General features: G+C 46.5%; 1 protein-coding gene across 1 annotated transcript in view; it reads left to right on the forward strand.

Moving 5' to 3' along the window:
- The window catches only part of LOC306935004 (high affinity choline transporter 1-like), a gene marked incomplete at both ends in the record, with an annotated part of 20,853 nt that extends 1,630 nt beyond the window's left edge, over positions 1–19,223 (forward strand). The window contains 10 exons of the mRNA XM_079517826.1: positions 3,182–3,295; positions 4,229–4,384; positions 5,623–5,771; positions 6,457–6,600; positions 7,646–7,799; positions 14,620–14,837; positions 15,925–16,124; positions 16,535–16,652; positions 17,250–17,459; positions 19,074–19,223. Coding sequence (XP_079373952.1) covers positions 3,182–3,295; positions 4,229–4,384; positions 5,623–5,771; positions 6,457–6,600; positions 7,646–7,799; positions 14,620–14,837; positions 15,925–16,124; positions 16,535–16,652; positions 17,250–17,459; positions 19,074–19,223 — 1,613 coding nt within the window. The remainder of the gene's footprint in view (positions 1–3,181; positions 3,296–4,228; positions 4,385–5,622; positions 5,772–6,456; positions 6,601–7,645; positions 7,800–14,619; positions 14,838–15,924; positions 16,125–16,534; positions 16,653–17,249; positions 17,460–19,073) is intronic.
- Positions 19,224–25,000: the final 5,777 nt, after the last annotated feature.

Below are 25,000 nucleotides of genomic sequence, written 5' to 3' on the forward strand. Positions count from 1 at the left end.
ATGCTAATTTTTTCTGCACTAACAAAGCCAGTTGTAGGAGTGGTTTACACCACTCAACAAAGCCAGTTGTAGGAGTGGTTTACACCACTCAAAAATAATATTTTTGAGCGATGGAAATAAGTGAATTAGCACAACACCCCATAGCCCCATTCAATTCCCATTAAATTCAATGCAATTCATTTAGAGCTTATGGGGAAATAACCAATAAGGAGCTTTTGCACAAAATAACACCTGGACCTCTTTGGTGGGGACGTAACAACTACAAAGAAAGTTAAGAAAGCCTTTTAGTATAATTCTCCTTTAACTCTTGCGAGTGTGAAACGAAACCAAATGGACCCTCACGGTCCATTTGGTTAAAGGTATATTCAATGATTTCACTTAATTCAAATATCACTTCTTTTTTTGTTTTGTTGTGATAATCCTCCCTACTACATTACATTATTACATTATAGTCATTTAGCAGACGCTTTTATCCAAAGCGACTTACAATAAGTGTATTCAACATAGGTAGGGAACAAAAACTACTAATCACCAGAAGTCTTTAGTGCATTTTCTGCAAAAACAAGCAACCAAGAGTATACCTAGCGCTAAGGTAAAAGTGCAATATATCAGCTACCTATTTCCTTAACCGGATGAGACAAAATAGCTAAATCAAATGAGCATGAGCTAAAACAATTAAGTGTATCGACTAAACAAGATCCAATAAACAATACAACAATAGAAAACAAACGTTCGTACAACTAGTTAACAACAAGTAGGTCAGGCAGAGAGGAAGGGTAGTGTTTCCTGAAGAGGTGAGTTTTCAACCTGCGGCGAAATATGGGCAGTGACTCTGCTGTCCTAACATCAGTGGGGAGTTCATTCCACCACTGTGGGGCCAGAACAGAAAAGAGTCGTGACCGTGTGGATCGGCCAGAAGGACCCTTGAGTGACGAGGCAGTCAGTCGCCCCGAGGTGGCAGACCGAAGTGGTCGGGCAGGGGTGTAGGCATCGACCATAGCCCGGAGATAGGAAGGAGCTGTTCCTTTCACTGCCCTATAGGCTAACACCAGGGTTTTGAACTGGATGCGGGCCGCTACGGGGAGCCAGTGTAGAGAACGGAGAAGGATGGTTGTGTGGGAGAACTTGGGGCGGTTGAACACCAGACGAGCCGCAGCTTTCTGAACAAGCTCCAGAGGTCTGATGGCAGATGCCGGAGCACCAGCAAGGAGGGAGTTGCAGTAGTCCAGGCGGGAGATGACGAGAGCCTGGATGAGCACCTGGGCTGCCTTCTCCGTGAGGAAGGGGCGAATCCTCCTGATGTTGTAGAGGAGGAATCTGCAGGACCTTGTCACTGATGCGATGTTTGCCGAGAACGTCAGTTGATCGTCCAGGGTCACACCCAGATTTTTCGCAGTCCGAGTTGAGGTCACCACAGCATTATCAATGGTGATGGCCATGTCTCGGTGCGGACAGCCCTTCCCCGGGAGGAACATCAGCTCGGTCTTGTCCAGGTTGAGCTTCAGGTGGTTTGTCGACATCCACGCCGAGATGTCAGCCAGACAAGCAGCAATGCGTGCCTCCACTTGGGTATCAGAGGGGGGGAATGAGAGGATCAGCTGGGTGTCATCGGCATAGCAGTGGTAGGAAAAGCCATGGGAGTGGATGACAGCACCCAGAGATGTAGTGTAGAGAGAGAAAAGAAGAGGACCCAGAACCGAGCCTTGGGGAACCCCAGTTGTGAGCCTGTGTGGTTCTGACACAGACCCTCTCAGCATCACCTGGTAGGAGCGACCCGTCAGGTAGGATGCAAACAGGGAGAGTGCAGAGCCTGAGACACCCATCCCCTCGAGGGTGGAGAGGAGGATCTGATGGTTCACCGTGTCGAACGCTGCAGACAGGTCCAGGAGTATCAGGACGGAGGAGAGAGAGTTCGCTCTAGCGGCATGGAGCGACTCCGTCACTGCCAGCAGGGCAGTCTCTGTCGAGTGACCCACTTTGAAACCAGACTGGTTGGAGTCCAGGAGGTTGTTCTGGTGGAGATAGGAGGACAGTTGTGTGCTGACCATATAAGGAGTTCCTCCCTGTCAAAAAACCTTTCGTTTTTGTCTGGGTGGCCCAGCCTTCATCCAATCAGGATAGTGAGGGGCCTTCTGCCAATCATGATCAAGCGGGGGCGGGCCTTGGTGTGCATGCTGTTGGCCTGTTGTATACCGGGGGTATCTTGTTACTGGGGCAGACCGGGGGGTTTCCAAATCACCTAAATCAATGAATGCTCCTTTTAAAAAAAAAAGTCTACATAATCAGAGAATGTATAATATTATATAATTTTCATCTACGTTTGCCTGTTATCTCTCCTAATGGTACCAACATCAATGTTGTGGACAAAATATTATCCAACAACGACAAAATATGTTTTAGTTTTGGGTCTGAGAGGCTTAATCTGATCAAAATGGTGGTCCGTGGCTCAAATGGGTCTGAGAGGCTAAATGTCATCAGATGGTGGTCCGTGGCTCAAATGGGTCTGCGAGGCTAAATGTCATCAAACGGTGGTCCGTGGCTCAAATGGGTCTGAGAGGCTAAATGTCATCAAACGGTGGTCCGTGGATCAAATGGGTCTGAGAGACTAAATGTCATCAAATGGTGGTCCGTGGCTCAAATGGGTCTGAGAGGCTAAATGTCATCAGATGGTGGTCCGTGGATCAAATGGGTCTGAGAGGCTAAATGTCATCAGATGGTGGTCCGTGGATCAAATGGGTCTGAGAGGCTAAATGTCATCAGATGGTGGTCCGTGGATCAAATGGGTCTGAGAGGCTAAATGTCATCAGATGGTGGTCCGTGGCTCAAATGGGTCTGAGAGGCTAAATGTCATCAGATGGTGGTCCGTGGATCAAATGGGTCTGAGAGGCTAAATGTCATCAGATGGTGGTCCGTGGATCAAATGGGTCTGAGAGGCTAAATGTCATCAGATGGTGGTCCGTGGCTCAAATGATAAATAATGGACCTTGATGTGAGATGGATTGAAAAGCACTGGATAATTCCGTGTTGTAACTAAGGTTATATATATGCTGTGTGTGTGTGTGTGTGTGTGTGTGTGTGTGTGTGTGTGTGTGTGTGTGTGTGTGTGTGTGTGTGTGTGTGTGTGTGTGTGTGTGTGTGTGTGTGTGTGTGTGTGTGTGTGTGTGTTTGTTTTCCCACGCAGCCACCTGGGTCGGCGGGGGTTACATCAACGGAACCGCAGAGTACGTCTACCTACCGGGCCACGGTCTGGCCTGGGCTCAGGCTCCCTTTGGATACGCCCTCAGTCTGGTTGTTGGTGAGTACCACAGTCTGGCCTGGCCTGGCCTGGCCTGGCCTGGCCTGGCCTGGCCTGGCCTGGTCTGGTCTGGCCAGACGTTTCATAGAGTATTTCACAACACGTGGCAGGGCCACGTGTTGTGAAATGTCTCAGAAAGGTCATAAAAGCAACCGTATAATGTAAATACCGTAAATGCCTCAAATGTATGATTTCTTCAGCTGGTCGTCCCTAAAACATCCTCGTTACATTTCCACTCTTTGAGATGTAATTTAGCATTATTCCATCTGTCCACCAGGGGGTCTGTTCTTTATTCCATGTGTCCCGTATGACCACCAGGGGGTCTGTTCTTTATTCCATCTGTCCCGTTTGACCACCAGGGGGTCTGTTCTTTATTCCATCTGTCCCGTTTGACCACCAGGGGGTCTGTTCTTTATTCCATGTGTTCCGTTTGACCACCAGGGGGTCTGTTCTTTATTCCATGTGTCCCGTATGACCACCAGGGGGTCTGTTCTTTATTCCATGTGTTCCGTTTGACCACCAGGGGGTCTGTTCTTTATTCCATCTGTCCCGTTTGACCACCAGGGGGTCTGTTCTTTATTCCATGTGTCCCGTTTGACCACCAGGGGGTCTGTTCTTTATTCCATGTGTTCTGTTTGACCACCAGGGGGTCTGTTCTTTATTCCATGTGTCCCGTTTGACCACCAGGGGGTCTGTTCTTTATTCCATGTGTCCCGTTTGACCACCAGGGCGTCTGTTCTTTATTCCATCTGTCCCGTTTGACCACCAGGGGGTCTGTTCTTTATTCCATGTGTCCCGTATGACCACCAGGGGGTCTGTTCTTTATTCCATGTGTCCCGTTTGACCACCAGGGGGTCTGTTCTTTATTCCATGTGTCCCGTTTGACCACCAGGGGGTCTGTTCTTTATTCCATCTGTCCCGTATGACCACCAGGGGGTCTGTTCTTCGCCAAGCCCATGCGGTCCCGAGGGTACGTCACCATGCTGGACCCCTTCCAGCAGATCTACGGGAAGAGGATGGGAGGCCTGCTCTTCATCCCCGCTCTCATGGGAGAGATCTTCTGGTCCGCGGCCATCTTGTCTGCGCTGGGTAAGTGCAGTGAGGGAGTGCATATAGCCTGCTGCTATTTTATTCCACTAGGGGCCACTCTCAGTGATATAACTATATTTTATTCTACTCAGGGGCCACTCTCAGTGATATAACTATATCTTATTCCACTCAGGGGCCACTCTCAGTGATATAACTATATTTTATTCCACTCAGGGGCCACTCTCAGTGATATAACTATATTTTATTCCACTCAGGGGCCACTCTCAGTGATATAACTATATTTTATTCTACTCAGGGGCCACTCTCAGTGATATAACTATATTTTATTCTACTCAGGGGCCACTCTCAGTGATATAACTATATTTTATTCCACTAGGGGCCACTCTCAGTGATATAACTATATTTTATTCCACTCAGGGGCCACTCTCAGTGATATAACTATATTTTATTCCACTCAGGGGCCACTCTCAGTGATATAACTATATTTTATTCTACTCAGGGGCCACTCTCAGTGATATAACTATATTTTATTCCACTAGGGGCCACTCTCAGTGATATAACTATATTTTATTCCACTCAGGGGCCACTCTCAGTGATATAACTATATTTTATTCTACTCAGGGGCCACTCTCAGTGATATAACTATATTTTATTCCACTCAGGGGCCACTCTCAGTGATATAACTATATTTTATTCTACTCAGGGGCCACTCTCAGTGATATAACTATATTTTATTCTACTCAGGGGCCACTCTCAGTGATATAACTATATTTTATTCTACTCAGGGGCCACTCTCAGTGATATAACTATATTTTATTCCACTCAGGGGCCACTCTCAGTGATATAACTATATTTTATTCTACTCAGGGGCCACTCTCAGTGATATAACTATATTTTATTCCACTCAGGGGCCACTCTCAGTGATATAACTATATTTTATTCTACTCAGGGGCCACTCTCAGTGATATAACTATATTTTATTCCACTCAGGGGCCACTCTCAGTGATATAACTATATTTTATTCCACTCAGGGGCCACTCTCAGTGATATAACTATATTTTATTCTACTCAGGGGCCACTCTCAGTGATATAACTATATTTTATTCTACTCAGGGGCCACTCTCAGTGATATAACTATATTTTATTCCACTCAGGAGCCACTCTCAGAGTGATATATATTTTATTCCCCTCAGGGGCCACACTCAGTGATATAATATATATTTTATTCCACTCAGGGGCCACACTCAGCGTGATATAACTATATTTTATTCCACTAGGGGCCACTCTCAGCGTGATCATTGACATCAACATCAACATGTCAGTGATCATCTCGGCGCTGATCGCAATCTTCTACACGCTGGTGGGAGGTCTGTACTCTGTGGCTTACACTGACGTGGTCCAGCTCTTCTGCATCTTCATTGGCCTGGTGAGTCCCTTTAACACAATGAGTGCCGGCAGGGCTGGACTGGGACAACAATTCGGCCCGGTCATTTTCGCGCGAATTTGGCCCAGACCAGCCCACCACAACCAGCGCGCAGATAGCAGAACTCTACCGCCCGCTCCGTCGAGGCACACACAAACAAACTAATACCACCACTTTTACAGAACAACATAAATGATACAAACCAAAAGACAACTACACAACCCTTTGTTGCTCTCACAAGAATGATGCTGGCAAAAGGATTCAAGATAGAAGAGGGTTTTATTTGTCACTCACTGATACAGGTACAGTGAAATTATCATGATGGCACTGGCAGAATGGCAGCAGGCCCGTGTGTGTGTGTGTGTGTGTGTGTGTGTGTGTGTGTGTGTGTGTGTGTGTGTGTGTGTGTGTGTGTGTGTGTGTGTGTGTGTGTGTGTGTGTGTGTGTGTGTGTGTGTGTGTGTGTGTGTGTGTGTGTGTGTGTGTGTGTGTGTGTGTGTGTGTGTGTCAGTAGATCAGTGTGTTACAGTAATGTTACTGTAATGTTACTGCAATGTGTGTCTTAGTAGATCAGCGTGTTACTGTAATGTGTGTGTGTTCTGTGTGTCGTTACTGTAATGTGTGTGTGTTGTGAACATGTGTGTGTCTCAGTGTGTTACAGTGATGTGTGTGTTGTCTGTCTGTCTCAGTGGATCAGCGTGCCGTTCGCCCTCTCCAACCCTGCGGTGTCGGACATCGGCGTGTCGGCCAAGCAGGCCATCTACCAGGCTCCCTGGCTGGGCCAGATCAAGGCCGAGGACGGCTGGCGCTGGGCGGACAACTTCCTGCTGCTGGTGAGCACTGGTTCATTTGGTCTCTTCGTCATGGTCTGTCGAGGAGAAGTTCATTCGGTGTTAGTCATGTTTTTGATCATCTGAAATGTTTAACTTTTGGTATAGTTTTAGTCGACTGAATAGCATGAGATTTTAGTCGACCAAATCTACGGTTGTTTTAGCACTAAAATGTATGTTGACGGTGCCTTCATGTATTTATGTACCGGTATTTATTTTATCCTAGATGCTAGGAGGTATCCCGTGGCAGGTGTATATATGTGGCCAAATTTGACTGAGGGACTCCCATTGGATTTTCTTTCATTTTAGTTTTTTCATGTCATATGAAAGCAGGGAATCATAGCTTCAAATTGGCAGCGAAAACAGGCTTGAAAAGTTCACTTCTGTGGACTCTAACATTACACCTAGCTACATGTTTAAGCATGTATTTCATATTTACATGTCTTCTGTGGACTCTAACATTACACCTAGCTACATGTTTAAGCATTTATTTCATATTTACGTTTTCAGCTCTGACACATATTTCAGACATGCTCTAGACAGTATGTGAAGAGTCTGCCTGTGCTATTAACTCATTTTGGATACAAATAATAATATGTTTTTCTGAAAAGCTGGAGGTTGCGTGATGGCTAGCCTCGGAAACCCAGACGTTTTTATTTCCTGCAGGGAGGAAAAAAAAGTCTGGGTCCGAGTCCACTTCAATTCGGCATAGAGTAGGCCTAGTGCAAACATCACTCACTCGCTGCTGATTTCTGATCGTCTGCACCTTTGTTAAATTGACACACACACACACACACTCCTCTCTCTCTCTGTCGCTCTAATTAATTAGTCTCATGTCTAGCAGCTGCGCATAGTTTCTCCCGGCGGATCCTGCCGGGAGCTGCCTATGCCACAAAAAGCATAGGTGAGTTCCAGGCTACGTGATGGCAGGCTCTCAGTCAAATTTGGTCACATATATGTATTTATGTATTTATATATGTATTAATTGTATTTATTTATGTATTTATATATGTATTAATTGTATTTATGTATGTATTATACCTCCTAGATGCTAGGAGGCATCCCGTGGCAGGTGTACTTCCAGAGGGTGCTCTCTGCCTCCTCAGCCACCTACGCTCAGATCCTTTCCTTCCTCGCTGCCTTCGGCTGTCTGGTGATGGCCGTCCCCTCTGTCCTTATTGGAGCTATAGGAGCATCCACCGGTACGCACGCACACACACACACATGCGCACACACGCACGCACGCACGCACGCACGCACGCACGCACGCACGCACACACGCACGCACACACACACACACACACACACAGGCCAGCGGTGTCCAGGGCACTTTAAGTAGGATTTATAGAGTGCTCCCTGAGGGGACATTACATTACGTCTCTGTGCATTGACCCAGCAGTGACTGGCTCTAGAGTGGGGCCCCGGGGAGGGGGGGGGAGTGAGACCAGATTTGGGAGACCAGTAGCTTTGTTGTTGCAAGGAAAGCGGTAAAATTAGACTTTAGTGGTTGTTTTAGTCTCAGATTTTGTCCGACGGAGCGTCACAGTATAACTCTATGGGGACACAAAAGCGACACAAAAGTAGGACCCGGAAGTATCTCTGGAGGGGGAGGGGCTTACGTCACGGCTAAAATACTGAATACTGCCTCCCCCTGGCCAGCCGGGGGCGCCTGATGGAGGGGAAAGGAACTGGTCTCTATACTGCCTCCCCCTGGCCAGCCGGGGCGTCTGATGGAGGGGAAAGGAACTGGTCTCTATACTGCCTCCCCCTGGCCAGCCGGGGGCGCCTGATGGAGGGGAAAGGAACTGGTCTCTATACTGCCTCCCCCTGGCCAGCTGGGGCGCCTGATGGAGGGGAAAGGAGCTGGTCTCTATACTGCCTCCCCCTGGCCAGCCGGGGCGCCTGATGGAGGGGAAAGGAACTGGTCTCTATACTGCCTCCCCCTGGCCAGCCGGGGCGCCTGATGGAGGGGAAAGGAACTGGTCGGAATAACGTGTTCCTTCCACGCGTTATATGTTGTACCGGGAAAACTCCTCCGCTGTCAGGCGAAAAGAAGCGGCTTGGACTCCTCATGCATGGAAGGAGGCATGAGCTCAGTTCGGGGCTCTCCCCAGGGAGAGGGAGGTTTAGGCAATTGGCAATGAGTTACAAAAATCGTGGGATAATTTTATTTAGAAAATAAATAAAGAAATAGAGTGAGGCACAGTAAACGTTGGGTGCGTTCCAGATGAGCTGGAGCAAACATCTGGACTCCAGGAATAATTGGGACTTCATTTCAAACCGTTCGCCTCTACTTCTCCCTGAAGTGGAGGATGGCAGGATGGTTTTTATGGTCACATAATAAATATATTATATATAGGCTATTTCCTTATTGTTACAGAAACCTCATGTCTCCATATTTCAACATTTTACGTTTAAAATGTCTTTTCTTGTGTGTAAATGAATGCCCTACTTCGTCATACTATCTGTAGGGTGTCACACAAAAGTAGCACGCACGCACGTACGCACGCACGCACCCACGCACGCACGCACGCACGCACGCACGCACGCACGCACGCACGCACGCACGCACGCACGCACGCACACATACACACACAAGTGATTGCGTAGTAAATGTAACATCACAGCAGTGAGACAGTTTTATTCAGTGGATAACAGGCTTTTGGCAGGTCATCTTCACAGAGCAGAGTAGTGTCTGGGGGCTCCACACACGCACACACACACACACACAGACGATTGTCTGGGGGCTCAACGCCTCGTGTCGTGAAAATGCTGAATATTACATCTGAGGAGCACCAGTGATTTATTTAGTTTAAGGATCTGCGACGTTCCATGTGAGTCAACGATCTGTGTCTGGAGACGAGAGAGAGAGAGAGAGAGAGAGAGAGAGAGAGAGAGCTGCTGTGACAGGAGAAGGATGTGTACCCTACAGCAAATGAAATGTTATATAAACAGAGCAACTCACTTACTAGTGAGCAACTTCAACTAAGTGAATGAATGCCAAAACATTGACATTCTGCTGTCAACTTTCACAAGTATAAAGCGTCTCCTATATGGATGTATAACTATCTCTGACAGAAAATGCACAATAACCAAAGTGTTAATATAACACAGCTCTGTTTACACCTTTATATAAATTCCATATTTATTTGTACATACATTGTTTTCTCTAGATTGTCTTGTTCCACTTTTGCTTTGGCAATGTAAACGTACGTTTTCTCATGCCAATAAAACTGAAGAATTGAGAGAGAGAGAGAGAGAGAGAGAGAGAGAGAGAGAGAGAGAGAGAGAGAGAGATTGGAGTGGAATGAAGGAATAGACAAAGCCCTAGATCTTGCGCCACCCCTCACCCCTTATCCCTAAACTTATTTGCCATTTTTTACTATTTTAAAACATTTTAAAATAGTTTTATTTTATATTTTAAAACATTTTAAAATAGTACAAATAGCCGATATACAAGCTAACAGCGTGTCGATGTAGATCGGCTATAGTTGAACTATTTTTTTAATGTTTTAAAATAGTAAAAAATGGCAAATGGGTTTAGGGATAAGGGGTAAGGGGTGGTGCAAGATGGAGCCCATAATGTATTCTCCATTGCAGCCAAAAATGAAGAGATATTGAAGCTAACGGTAACAGCACGTCACATCGTGACTACCAATGTATGAATTAGAGAGACCAAGAGAGAGAGAGAGAGAGAGAGAGAGAGAGAGAGAGGGAGCACACTCACGTACGCACCCATTCGTGCCAGTCTGAACACTGAGTGTACTGTATATATCTAGTGTATACTACTATATATATATAGTGTATACTACTGTATATATCTAGTGTATACTACTGTATATATCTAGTGTATACTACTATATATATATATATAGTGTATATAATATCCGATCTACAAGCTCTGTATAGATCTACAAGCTATTTATTCTGCATTGTTCTGAACGTCACAAATCTGAGCCATAATCACTTGACAAACGACAGCGTGGACAGTCTTCAGATCTGAACACCAGATTGGAGAAATAAATCAGATTTGTAATTCTCTGGACGAGGCCTTGTGTCATGGTGAGGGGGGGGGGGGGGCTGGGGTAGAGTGAGCACAGAGATGACAGCATGCAGAGAGATAGGGGGGGAGGGGGATGACACCACAGGAAATCTGACTGGGAAGATAAGGTGGAGGATGGGTGGAGGAGTTAAGATAAGGTGGAGGATGGGTGGATGAGTTAACCCATTTTGGGCAGGAACCCCTTTTGTGTTTTAAGCATTATGTTACACTTTAGCTATTGAAGAATAGCAGATCTACAAGCTCATACCGCGGCACAGAGTGCGAGCTTGTATATCTGCTATTTTTGAAAAATCGTGAAAATGTGGCGCAAATCTTTGAATATATATTCTTTCACAGCGAACGTTTTTAACTCAAATCATTGCTCCTGGGAGGTCCCTGGAACAACATATTTTCAGATGGGTGTCCACAGTCCTTGACATGAAAAATGTTGAGCACCACCAATATAGAAACATAGGTTTTTCAGAACCTGCCTCGAGGACCTCCCTAGGGAGACGCCCGAGAGGCATCCTAACCTAATGATCCACCTAAGCTGGCCCCTTTCCAGGCGAAGAAGCGACGACTCTACTCTGAGTCTCTCTCGTGTGACTGAACTTCTCACCCTATCTCTAAGTCTAAGGGATAGGGAGTGGTGGGATAGGGTGTATTCACGACCTCACCCACACTTCATGACCATAGGTGAGAGTAGGAACGAAGATTGCTCGGTAAACGAGACAGCCTGCCTCGTTTACGATGTTTGTTTTTATATATCTCTGCTGTCGGGGTGAAATCACCTAACTCCAAAATGTGACTTTATATAATTTGTCTTATTACTGAGAGGGGGAGAGGTGGTGGAGTTAGCTGCTTTAGCAGACAGTTTGAGAGGGGGAGAGGTGGTGGAGTTAGCTGCTTTAGCAGACAGTTTGAGAGGGGGAGAGGTGGTGGAGTTAGCTGCTTTAGCAGACAGTTTGAGGGGGGGAGAGGGGGTGGAGTTAGCTGCTTTAGCAGACAGTTTGAGAGGGGGAGAGGTGGTGGAGTTAGCTGCTTTAGCAGACAGTTTTAGAGGGGGAGAGGTGGTGGAGTTAGCTGCTTTAGCAGACAGTTTGAGAGGGGGAGAGGTGGTGGAGTTAGCTGCTTTAGCAGACAGTTTGAGGGGGGAGAGGGGGTGGAGTTAGCTGTTTTAGCAGACAGTTTGAGAGGGGGAGAGGTGGTGGAGTTAGCTGCTTTAGCAGACAGTTTGAGAGGGGGAGGGGTGGTGGAGTTAGCTTTTTAGCAGACAGTTTGAGGGTCCAATGGAGTTAATCGGTTTTGTCCGAAGCGCACTTTGATACTTTCCATTGGTTCAATATTTCTTTAACCAGCACACACACAAAGGGTGTTCAATTGCACTGATTTATGGGGGGGAAATAAATCAAAAAACCAAAAATTGTAGATCTACAAGCCGTGTAATAATATTGTTGCTATATTCTTTAAATCATTTTTAATATAGTAAAATGTAATGTTTGCTTTCATCGCAAACCTGCATTTCCAAAGGGATTCAATGTGTTTGTGAACGTAAATGGTTCGTGTCTAATTTCCATCCTAAAGGGATATTCCTTCAGGCATTCTGCTCCCAGACTAGAAGCACCAGACTCTCCTCCACTCAACCGCTCAATGCCCAGATGCCACGTTTACATCATTCTTTTACAGAAAGTGAACTGGAAAAAAAAAAGCCACGCTCTACTGTAAAATATCTTGACAGTAATTGTTGGCGGCTGACAGCCGTTTCCCAGAGCATTGATCAACCGGCAGTCACATTTAAAGGACTTGCGTCCAAACACAATGCTCAAGTTGAACTTAGAGACTGGAAAAGAAGCACTGATCAGACCCGCTCAAGTGTACAGTCTGTGCCGTCTGTACTGTCTTATAGAGGTCCATCTGTGCAGTCTGAACTGTCTTATAGAGGTCCATCTGTACAGTCTGGACTGTCTTATAGAGGTCCATCTGTGCAGTCTGAACTGTCTTATAGAGGTCCATCTGTACAGTCTGGACTGTCTTATAGAGGTCCATCTGTACAGTCTGGACTGTCTTATAGAGGTCCATCTGTACAGTCTGAACTGTCTTATAGACTATAGAGGTCCATCTGTACAGTCTGGACTGTCTTATAGAGGTCCATCTGTACAGTCTGGACTGTCTTATAGAGGTCCATCTGTACAGTCTGTACTGTCTTATAGACTATAGAGGTCCATCTGTACAGTCTGAACTGTCTTATAGAGGTCCATCTGTACAGTCTGAACTGTCTTATAGAGGTCCATCTGTACAGTCTGAACTGTCTTATAGAGGTCCATCTGTACAGTTTGTACTGTCTTATAGAGGTCCATCTGTACAGTTTGTACTGTCTTATAGAGGTCCATCTGTACAGTCTGGACTGTCTTATAGAGGTCCATCTGTACAGTCTGAACTGTCTTATAGACTATAGAGGTCCATCTGTACAGTCTGAACTGTCTTATAGAGGTCCATCTGTACAGTCTGAACTGTCTTATAGACTATAGAGATCTATCTGTACAGTCTGGACTGTCTTATAGACTATAGAGGTCCATCTGTACAGTTTGAACTGGGAAAATCTGCTTTCTGCTTCCATGCCCCTACTTCATGGAACACTCTACAACAACTACTAAAAATGAATACCCCAATATCCTAGATGGACAATTTAATAACCTGCTTTTTAAACCTCCCTACCTCAATATGTAAAATATGTAATTGTTTTTAACTTATTCACTTTCAGTTGCTTTATTTAACTGTTTCTGTGTTTTATACCTATATGCCTTACTTTATTTTTTGTGTTTTATATCTGTGTGTATATATGTGTGATCTCGGCAGCATTGCAAATGAGGGTGAACCTCTCTCTGAACCTCTCTCTGAAATGCTCTTTTCGAGAATATATATAAAGGTTTCAATCAATCAATCAACATCCATCACCAATACATCAATACAAACGCCATGTGGCTCCTACGGTAATTCTATTGGACTATTATACAGCGCCCGGGGAGCAGTCATTGGGCTAAGTGTCTCTTGCTCATGGACACTTTTGGGGGATCTGAACCGGAGACCATCAATCTGTTTCCCAGATGGCCTCTCTATGGCCTCTGTGGTCCTTTTTAAAAATCATTTAAAGACCCACCTTTTTAGACAGGCCTTTGCAACATAGTGCTGTACTGATTTACCAGTGCCATTTGCTCTGTCTTCTTTTTCTTTGCTTTATTCTTATTATTTTTATTCTTATTATTTACTTTTACTACCATTGACATGTTTTGTTTTTATTGTTGTGAAGCACTTTGTGACTATGATGTCTGTGAAATGTGCTCTATAAATAAAATGTACTTACTTACTTACTTACTTACTTACTCTCTATAACCTTCCAATTTCCAATGCCAAAAACACAATTCAAATTTTAATATTTTTGTGTGACAATCAATCGTCAATTTAAATGTGTGATTGTGACAGTGCTTTTCAACCCTTTTCACATCAAGGCCCATTATTTATTCTGCATTTAGCGTCTCCCACCCAAAACGTAGAATATTTTGTTGTCGTTGGATAAGATTTTGTCCACAATAAGAGACAACAGGCAAACATTGATCAAAATAACAATTCTTCTATATTCTCTAATTGTGTAGACTTCTTTAGCATATAAAATGTGTTTTAAAGGTCTATAAGAGTCCATTCATTTTGGTTACCAACTCTCCATCATTTAGCTGCATGGGGACCACCTGGAACCTCCTCAGGTACCACTGGTGGTCCCCGGACCACTGGGGACCACCTGGAACCTCCTCAAGGACCACTGGTGGTCCCCGGACCACTGGGGACCACCTGGAACCTCCTCAAGGACCACTGGTGGTCCCCGGACCACTGGTTGAAGTAGTAAACGGTTTGGTGTTCCTTCCTTTTACTTTACTGGAACCAGACGTCCTGATGTTCTAGTTGTGTGTGTTCTATTCCCATCCCAGACTGGAACCAGACGTCGTACGGGCCCATCCCACCCAAGGAGAAGCAGCAGTCGGACATGATCCTGCCCATCGTCCTGCAGCACCTCTGTCCCTCCTATATCTCCTTCTTCGGCCTGGGCGCCGTGTCGGCTGCCGTCATGTCCTCCGCCGACTCCTCCATCCTGTCGGCCAGCTCCATGTTCGCCCGAAACATCTACAAGATGGCCTTCAGACAGTCTGTGAGTAGAAACATCTACCAGCCTGGCCTTCAGACAGTCAGTGAGTAGCCTGGCCTTCAGACAGTCTGTGAGTAGAAACATCTACCAGCCTGGCCTTCAGACAGTCTGTGAGTAGAAACATCTACCAGTCTGGCCTTCAGACAGTCAGTGAGTAGCCTGGCCTTCAGACAGTCTGTGAGAAACATCTACCAGTCTGGCCTTCAGACAATCAGTGAGTAGAAACATCTACCAGCCTGGCCTTCAGACAGTCAGTGAGTAGCCTGGCCTTCAGACAGTCTGTGAGTAGAAACATCTACTAGTCTGGCCTTCAGACAGTCTGTGAGTAGAAACATCTACCAGCCTGGCCTTCAGACAGTCAGTGAGTAGCCTGGCCTTCAGACAGTCTGTGAGAAACATCTACCAGTCTGGCCTTCAGACAGTCAGTGAGTAGAAACATCTACCAGCCTGGCCTTCAGACAGTCAGTGAGTAGCCTGGCCTTCAGACAGTCTGTGAGTAGAAACATCTACCAGTCTGGCCTTCAGACAGTCAGTGAGTAGAAACATCTACGAGCTGGCCTTCAGACAGTCAGTGAGAACACACACAACACAACACACACACAGGGGCGGGCCTATACCGGGGGGGGTGGGGGTGTGGCTTCATACAGGGGCGGGCCTACCGGGGGGGATGGGGGTGTGACTCCAGGGGGCGTGGCCTGTCAGATGATCGATCACACAGAGTCACACGGTCACAACAGAGACCGTTGCGCCGTCGGTCCCATTCAAAGCATTATCTCTCAGGGTTCTGAAAAATGTGGCCAAATTTGGATGAGGGACTGCCATTGGATTTTCTTTTTTTCATTTTCTTTTTTTTTTTCATAAAAAATATGAAAGCAGGGAATCATAGCTTCCAATTGACATATTGGTTGTTCAGTTTGACCCACCAGTTTTGGAGATATGGCTTATAGAGTAATGTCTTGCAGAGAAACAGCGAGTTGAGAAAACTTGAAAGGTTCACTTCTGTGGACTCTAACATTACACCTAGCTGCACGTTTAAGCATTAATTTCATATTTACATGTCGATTTCAACCCTCCCATTCTCTCCGTGCAGGCGTCGGACCGTGAGATCGTGTGGGTGATGCGTATCACCATCTTTGTGTTCGGGGCGGCGGCCACGGCCATGGCTCTGCTGACGGGCACCGTGTACGGCCTGTGGTACCTCAGCTCTGACCTGGTGTACGTCATCATCTTCCCCCAGCTGCTCTGCGTCCTGTTCGTCAAGGGGACCAACACCTACGGATCCGTGGCCGGGTAATACGCAACGTACACCCCGTTTAGACCTGAGGACGATTCTACAAATGTCTTCTAAATCAGGGGTTCTCAACCCGTGGGTCGCGACCCCTCGGGGGGTCGCCAAATTATTTTAGGGGGTCCCCAAATTATTAAAAAAAAAAAAAAAAAGATTTTCTTTTTATGTAAAAAGGGGGTTTTAAAAAGGGGGTTTTACATATATTTTTGGGGGTCCTTGACATGAAATAGTTTGAGAATCACTGACATGGAAACATACTAGGCTTTTTCAGAAAACTAGATAGAAACTGCTATTTTCAAAAGATTTGTAATGCATTTGAAAACTTATGAAACGGGACATTGTGCATAATGAGTATACTTTCTGCTTTTGGCGCTTTAAGTACATGTTGATGCTAATGAGAGTATTTCTCCAGGTACATCTTTGGCCTGCTGCTGCGTCTCGGAGGTGGGGAGCCGTACCTCTACCTCCCTCCGTTCATCTACTATCCTGGATACTACTACGAGGACAAGATCAACCCGCTCACCAACGCCGTGAGTCCAACCGCTTATCCGTAGCCGGGTCGTGGGGGGCAACAGCTCTCAGGGTTCTGCAAATGTCTATCTATCTATTATAAATCCCTAAACGGTCTTGCACCTTCTTACCTCCGCGAATGCCTACCTAGATACGTTCCTAACCGCCCCCTCAGGTCCTCCACTGCTGGCCTGCTTGAAGTGCCTAAAAAAATGTCTACAAAAAAATATGGTGAGGCATGCATTCTGCATTCTGCATTCTGCACCCTCTGTAGACATTTTTAAAGCTCAACTCAAGACTCACCTCTTTACTCTTGCTTTTAGTTGGGTTTTAACATCTCTGTTGTCTGTTCTGACTGATTTGCTGTGCTTTGTTTTTCGTCCATCTATGTTTTTATGCTTTTATTTTGTATGCTCTTTACCATTGTTTTATGTTTCTAACTGCTTGCCTGTGTTTTATTGCTATTTTTATGTTGTGAAGCACTTTGAGTTGCATTCATGTATGAAAGGTGCTATACAAATAAAGTTTATTATTATTATTACACATCCTGTAAGTGCACTTAAGAAATAAAACTACTACTAAACTACTACTACTACACCCCCGTGTGCTCCGTCCAGGTAGAGCACACCTTCGTCCAGCAGCGCTTCCCCTTCAAGACGGTGTCCATGCTGGCCTCCCTGGTGGCCAACGTGATGACCTCCTACCTCACCAAGTACCTGTTCGAGAGCGGCACGTGGCATCACCGCTACGACTTCCTGGACGCCGTGGTGTCGAAGCACAGTGGAGAGATCATGGACAAGACCATGCTGGTTGGATCCAACCACCAGGTGTGTACCTGTACCCAAACCCTTACCCTAACCATAACTGCAAGCACGACGCAACGCATGTCGGACCAAAAACGCACTGCCGCGTAAAACGAGCGCCAGTCGAGTGTCATAATCCCCCCAGTTTCCCGGGCAGCTGTCGCCCTTTCTCCCGTCAGCGCCGCGGCTGTTACCGGCAGTTGCTGCGCGAAGCGGCGGCCACGAGATGGAGCGGCAGTGGAGTGACATAATCCCCCGGCACATGCCGCCCCTCCCCCCGGTAGAGCCGCGGCTGTTACCGGCAGTTTACCGGCTGTACCGGCAGTTTACCGGCTGTACCGGCAGTTTACCGGCTGTACCGGCAGTTTACCGGCTGTTACCGGCAGTTTACCGGCTGTACCGGCAGTTTACCGGCTGTACCGGCAGTTTACCGGCTGTACCGGCAGTTCACCGGCTGTACCGGCAGTTTACCGGCTGTGCCACACTGGAACGGATCTGTCATAATCCATCCACCGACTCCGGCAGCTGCCGGTCCTCCGCCCGGCAGTGCCGTTTCTGGATTATGCACTCGCTGCTTCTGCACAATTCTAAATACTTGAGCAAATGTACTTATTTTTTTTCTTCTTAAAGGAGAATTCCATACTAGAAGGCTTTCTTAACTTTATTTGTAGTTGTTACGTCCCCACCAAAGAGGTCCAGGTGTTATTTTGTGCAAAAGCGCATTTTTGGCTATTTCCCCTACCAAAAGCCCTCAATGAATTGCATTGAATTGCATTGGGCTATGGGGTGTTGTGCTAATTCGCTTATTGCCATCGTGGCACAGTCGGTAGTGCTGTCGCCTCACAGCTAGAAGGTCCTGGGTTCGATTCCCGCTGGGGACGCTGTGGGCGCTGGGGGCGTGTTCCCTCCTCCACGTCATCAGTGCCCATACCCGAGGTGGGGTTGGCGAAAGGGCCTTTCTGTGTGGAGTTTGCATGTTCTCCCTGTGTCCCCTAGGGTAGGTACCCTCACAAAAACATGCCGTAATCCTGGTCTCTAAAACTACCTCCCCCTGGCCAGCCGGGGCGCCCGATGGAGGGGAAAGGAACTGGTCGGAATAACGTGTTCCTTCCACGCGCTACGTCCGGCCGGGGAAACTCTCCCCTGTCGGGTGAAAAGAAGCAGCTTGGACTCCTCATGCATAGAAGGAGGCATGAGGTCAGTCCGCTGCCCCCCCAGGTTGGCAGAGGAAGTGTAGCGCCCAGGATTACATTAGATAATTGACACTGGGTGAAAAAATGGGTTACAAAATTGTGGGATAAAACATTTAATGAAAAAAAAATATATATATATATTTTTTGTATATCCTCTCTTCATAATGTAAATAGTATCCCAAGCGGCACACTTTACTACTTATTTCGATGGAAATAAGCAAATTAGCACAACCCAACCCCCATTGAGGGCTTATAGTAGGGGAAATAGCCAATAATGCACTTTTGCACAAAATGGACGTCTTTGGTGGGGACGTTACAACGACAAATAAAGCTAAGAAAGCCTTCTAGTATGGAATTCTCCTTTAAATGTTTTGAAACTTTAATAACATGTTATAGTAAGATTAGCAGGATGAACCGTTTACCCGTTTAACCCTTTCACAACCAGCATGACAACATCATCCTGTCGGAGTTGGCGCCGGTCAAGCCCATCCTTGGGGGCGGGGCCTCTCTGGCCGGGACCTTCACCAACGTGGCCAGTCTGGACGACGAAGACGAGGACCTCAGCCCCGACGACACCTTCAACCAGGAGGAGTAGGAGGAGGAGGAGGAGGAGGAGGGGACGACACCTTCAACCAGGAAGAGTAGGAGGAGGAGGAGGAGGGGACACCTTCAACCAGGAAGAGTAGGAAGAGTAGGAGGAGTAGGAGGAGGAGGAGGGGACGACACCTTCAACCTGCAGAAAGAGTAGGAGGAGGAGGAGGAGGAGGAGGGGAAGAAACGGAACGCCAGGGATTTGAAGAAGGACGAGTGAGGTTCTTTGGGGAGCCGTATATCGGTGGCCAAATCCATGTTAGAAAATATATATATATATTATATTTGGCTTCCAGGTGAGTCCACGACCGTGTTCTGTGCCAATGATGAAGCGGGGCTGCCTTCCCTTCTTTTATTTTTGTTTACATTCCTTCTTCTCGCAGAACCAACAAGGAAGTTGACTTGCTCACAGCAGAAGCACCTGGCTCCGTCCCGTCCCAAGCCAACCAATCACAACAAGTCGTCGTGTGTGTTTTAAGTGCTACAGACTTCTTCCTCTCTCGTTCTCTCAAAGGCCCCTTTTCACCACCAGAGTTAAACCGGTTCAGTCCTTTCCCCACCAGTTAACACCCCGAACGCCCGGGGTTATTTAATCCATTAATTCATAGCGCCAGGCGATTTATAGCAGTGGAGCACATTTAGCGACGGACCGGATGCTATTCCGGATGTGGCTGAAGTATAGCTTGATGTAGCCAAAACACTCTCGATGCGATCGACAACAACGGGAGGTATGATTAATTCTAACACGTTTATCGACGGGACCGCAGTGGGCCGTCTAACACATAATCTCTTTTTAGAATTGGACGGAATGATTCATATCAAGAGTTATTCTCGTCGGCTAAAATGTGGGGGAACATTTTCGATGACGTCCTACCGGAAAATAACATTGAATGTTGCGCAACAGATGCTCCCAGCCTGTGGAGTGATGCGATCGGTTATGAGATCAATAATCTCTGTCCTTTTTATCAATCTCCGTCCTGAGCGCTGGGCGTTACTAATTGATTGAACGGTAAACCGGTTCAGTCCTTTCCCACCAGAGTTAAACCGGTTCAGTCCTTTCACCTCCAGTTAAACCTGTTCAGTCCTTTCACCTCCAGTTAAACCGGTTTAGTCCTTTCACATCCAGTTAAACCGGTTCAGTACTTTAGCACCAGTTAAACCGGTTCAGTCCTTTCACCTCCAGTTAAACCGGTTCAGTCCTTTCACCTCCAGTTAAACCGGTTTAGTCCTTTCACATCCAGTTAAACCGGTTTAGTCCTTTCACATCCAGTTAAACCGGTTCAGTCCTTTAGCACCAGTTAAACCGGTTCAGTCCTTTCACCTCCAGTTAAACCGGTTCAGTCCTTTCACCTCCAGTTAAACCGGTTTAGTCCTTTCACCTCCAGTTAAACCGGTTCAGTCCTTTAGCACCAGTTAAACCGGTTCAGTCCTTTAGCACCAGTTAAACCGGTTTAGTCCTTTCACCTCCAGTTAAACCGGTTCAGTCCTTTAGCACCAGTTAAACCGGTTCAGTCCTTTAGCACCAGTTAAACCGGTTCAGTCCTTTCACCTCCAGTTAAACCGGTTCAGTCCTTTCACCTCCAGTTAAACCGGTTCAGTCCTTTAGCACCAGTTAAACCGGTTCAGTCCTTTAGCACCAGTTAAACCGGTTCAGTCCTTTCACCTCCAGTTAAACCGGTTCAGTCCTTTCACCTCCAGTTAAAGCGGTTCAGTCCTTTAGCACCAGTTAAACCGGTTCAGTCCTTTCACCTCCAGTTAAACCGGTTCAGTCCTTTAGCACCAGTTAAACCGGTTCAGTCCTTTAGCACCAGTTAAACCGGTTCAGTCCTTTAGCACCAGTTAAACCGGTTCAGTCCTTTCACCTCCAGTTAAACCGGTTTTTGGTTCCACTGAAAATATTGGTTCAGAATCCTAAAAGTTGGTTTGGAACTGGAACAAAAAAAGGCTTTCAGTTCCGTGAAGCACCGACGGTTTAAGAATCTAGAACGGAACCAGTTCTAGAACCAAAGTTCTGTTGGTGGAAAAGGAACCAGTTCTGGAACCAAAGTTTTGGTGGTGGAAAAGGAACCAGTTCTAGAACCAAAGTTCTGTTGGTGGAAAAGGAACCAGTTCTAGAACCAAAGTTCTGTTGGTGGAAAAGGAACCAGTTCTAGAACCAAAGTTTTGTTGGTGGAAAAGGAACCAGTTCTGGAACCAAAGTTCTGTTGGTGGAAAAGGGGCCAAATGTGAAAGAAGAAATACCGCCGCCACTGTTTTTGAGTTTGTTTTCAAGTGCTGCTTAACGTGAAAGGAAGGATTGTTTTTATTTTTTTTATTTTTAAGCCAAGCAACGAGCAAGAGGCCAACGGACACTTTATGGAGCGTTCCACAAAATGGATGCCGTGAGTTAGACCAGAACTGTGCAATATCTATTGAAGTATGTCTATGTGATTATCGTGTGTGTGTGTGCGTGCGTGCTTGCGTGCGTGCGTGCGTGCTTGCGTGCGTGCGTGCGTGCGTGCGTGCTGTGTACTTATGGTTGTGAGGTCCAATCGTCCTCACAAGAGAAATTGTTGTTTATCAAGGTGACGTTAAAAAAGGTTTTTAGTTTTATGCGTGCAATTACGGAAATTGTGTGTGTGTGTGTGTGTGTGTGTGTGTGTGTGTGTGTGTGCGTGTGCGTGTGCGTGTGCGTGTGTGTGTGTGTGTGTGTGTGTGTGTGTGGGTGGGTGTGCGCACGCTCACATTTGTGTGACGACAGAGCGCCATCCAGGCCGCAGACAGTCTGCTTTGAGTTGAACCTCTTTAAGCGTAGAACACATTTATTAATAGAGCAATAATATTTTTTTATGGTCCAAGTTGTACATAATTATTGAGCTGTAGCTACATTATAATGATCACTTAGTATTTAAAACTAGATCTTTCTTTAAGTACTTGACGACCAATAGATCTTCTTAACATGCGATTTGTGTTTTTAGCTCACCAGCGCTGGTGTAGATGCTGTACAATCAGATATTATACGCTGTATGTCACCTTGATAAAAAAAATAAAAATAAATCAGGCTTCAGAAAATCGAAAATCTATATCAGATTATTTATATTTATCTTTTGAACATGTGCCAAAACCTTGTTCCTGTGTTGTGGATGCATGTGTTATCGTTTGAGGTCTGGGGGCGTCGCAGCGCAAAGGTTGAAAATTGTGTCGTAAACATTGTGTGGTATATGTATATACGGAGAGTGCTGCACACTACAATCTGGTACAAATGGAACCAAATGGACCCGTGTGTGTGTGTGTGTGTGTGTGTGTGTGTGTGTGTGTGTGTGTGTGTGTGTGTGTGTGTGTGTGTGTGTGTGTGTGTGTGTGTGTGTGTGTGTGTGTGTGCGCGTGCGTGCGTGCGCATGCGCGTGCGCGTGTGCACATGCACGTGCACGTGCACGACTACAACATGACGTAAGTTACAATCCTCTCCCGACCGGATCATAAACCTGAAAAGGAACGCTTCCCCGACCAAGTATAAAGTGGTGGTTTGTGTTGCATATTGACCGGCTGTCAGGCAGCAGTATCAGCTTAGGGAGGCGGAGGGGGAGGAGGGAGGGAGGGAGGAGGGAGGGGGGAGGGAGGCATGGGGAGGGAGGGAGGCGGAGGGGGAGGAGGGAGGAGGGATGGAGGGAGGGGGGAGGGGGGACGCATTGTTCCTTTGGGGGACGTGGGCGTCGACAGCCGCTCCGTCCGGTCGGTCACCATCGATCCATCCAATCCCTCAGCCGCTGCTCGGCCCCCGCCGGACATTTCATTAGCACGCCACTCTCTGAAGAGCTGAAACGGCTTCCGTTTCTACTTCAACGTCACTTGAGAAAATCTGGTCGTTTTGTTCGGAGGCCGCACGACAAAATTCATACGCCGCATCAAGGCTTATATTGGGTATAGGCCCTAAAAGTACGATGGCTTGATCACAGGGAATTTTGATTTCATTTTCATGAAATAGTATGAGAACCACTGACATAGAAACAGAGGTTTTTCAGGAAACTTTTAGGATTTAAAAGACTTTTTAAATTTAGAATCGGCCTCAGTACTAAATGGGTTAACTGTGTTTTCTGTCCAGTTTACACTACACAGTGCTGTGGTTTGTGCGTGTGCGTGTGCCCGTGCCTGTGCGTGCATGCGTGCGTGCGTGCGTGCGTGCGTGACTGTGCGCATGTGTGTGAACCTAATCAGCTTCAATGTACTCAATCTCCTTAATTTAAAGGGGTCACTTCAACGGTGTGATGTCACGTGCGAACGGTTGAGTGAACAGCACTCAAACGTCTTTTTTATAAACCATTGTCTCGCTTCAATCAACTAATAGAGGCTAAATGAACCCTCTCCACTGACAGCCTCATTCATTAACCCAACGTCCTGCAAACAGCTGCAGGTCATGAAGTGATTTCAAAAGAGCACTTCAACTCAAACACAAACAGAAGGAATCATGGCTGCACAGAGTTTATGGGCTAATACTGCCTCCCCCTGGCCAGCCGGGGCGCCTGATGGAGGGGAAAGGAACTGGTTGGAATAACGTGTTCGTTCCACTCGCTACATCCGACCGGGGAACCCCCTGCGGATGGTGTTACCAATGATACTAATGAAGGCTCTGTTCCATTCTGGTCAAACGGAGTCAGTGTTAATGATGCTAATGAAGGCTCTGTTCCATTCTGGTCAAACAGAGTCAGTGTTAATGATGCTACCGCTCCGGTGGTGAGCTGACCACCGGAGCTGAAATAACGTTGAGCGGTGGTGAGTAAAAACAGAGAGAAGGGCTGGAGCGGTGGCGGTGACCCTGTAAGGGTCCATTTGGTTCCATGTGTTACACTCTCAGAGTCACAGACCTGTAAGGGTCTATTTGGTTCCATGTGTTACACTCTCAGAGTCACAGACCTGTAAGGGTCCATTTGGTTCCATGTGTTACTCTCAGAGTCACAGACCTGTAAGGGTCCATTTGGTTCCATGTGTTACACTCTGAGTCACAGACCTGTAAGGGTCCATTTGGTTCCATGTGTTACACTCTCAGAGTCACAGACCTGTAAGGGTCCATTTGGTTCCATGTGTTACACTCTCAGAGTCACAGACCTGTAAGGGTCCATTTGGTTCCATGTGTTACACTCTCAGAGTCACAGACCTGTAAGGGTCCATTTGGTTCCATGTGTTACACTCTCAGAGTCACAGACCTGTAAGGGTCCATTTGGTTCCATGTGTTACACTCTCAGAGTCACAGACCTGTAAGGGTCCATTTGGTTTCATGTGTTACACTCTCAGAGTTACAGAACTGTAAGGGTCCATTTGGTTACATGTGTTCCACTCTCAGAGTTACAGAACTGTAAGGGTCCATTTGGTTACATGTGTTCCACACTCAGAGTCACAGACCTGTAAGGATCCATTTGGTTCCATGTGTTACACTCTCAGAGTCACAGACCTGTAAGGGTCCATTTGGTTCCATGTGTTACACTCTCAGAGTCACAGACCTGTAAGGGTCCATTTGGTTACATGTGTTCCACTCTCAGAGTGATGGAGTTCCTTGAGATTAATAAAGTTTGAGAACCACACTGTGCAGCTTGCACTAAATGGAACAGAGCCTTTGTTAGAGACATTGGTAACAGCTGTGAAGGCCACAGAGAGCCATGCGCAGTGTTGTTTTTGGCAGCAACATTTCTATTTTAGTTTTAGTCATATATAGTCCTTGGACTGAAACTTCATTTAGTTTTAGTCACATTTACAGTCACCTGGAATGTTTTAGTGTTAGTCTAGTTTTAGTCGACTAAATCTACAGTT

Source organism: Electrona antarctica (assembly GCF_951216825.1).
Source record: "Electrona antarctica genome assembly, chromosome: 13".
Lineage (NCBI taxonomy): Eukaryota > Metazoa > Chordata > Actinopteri > Myctophiformes > Myctophidae > Electrona > Electrona antarctica.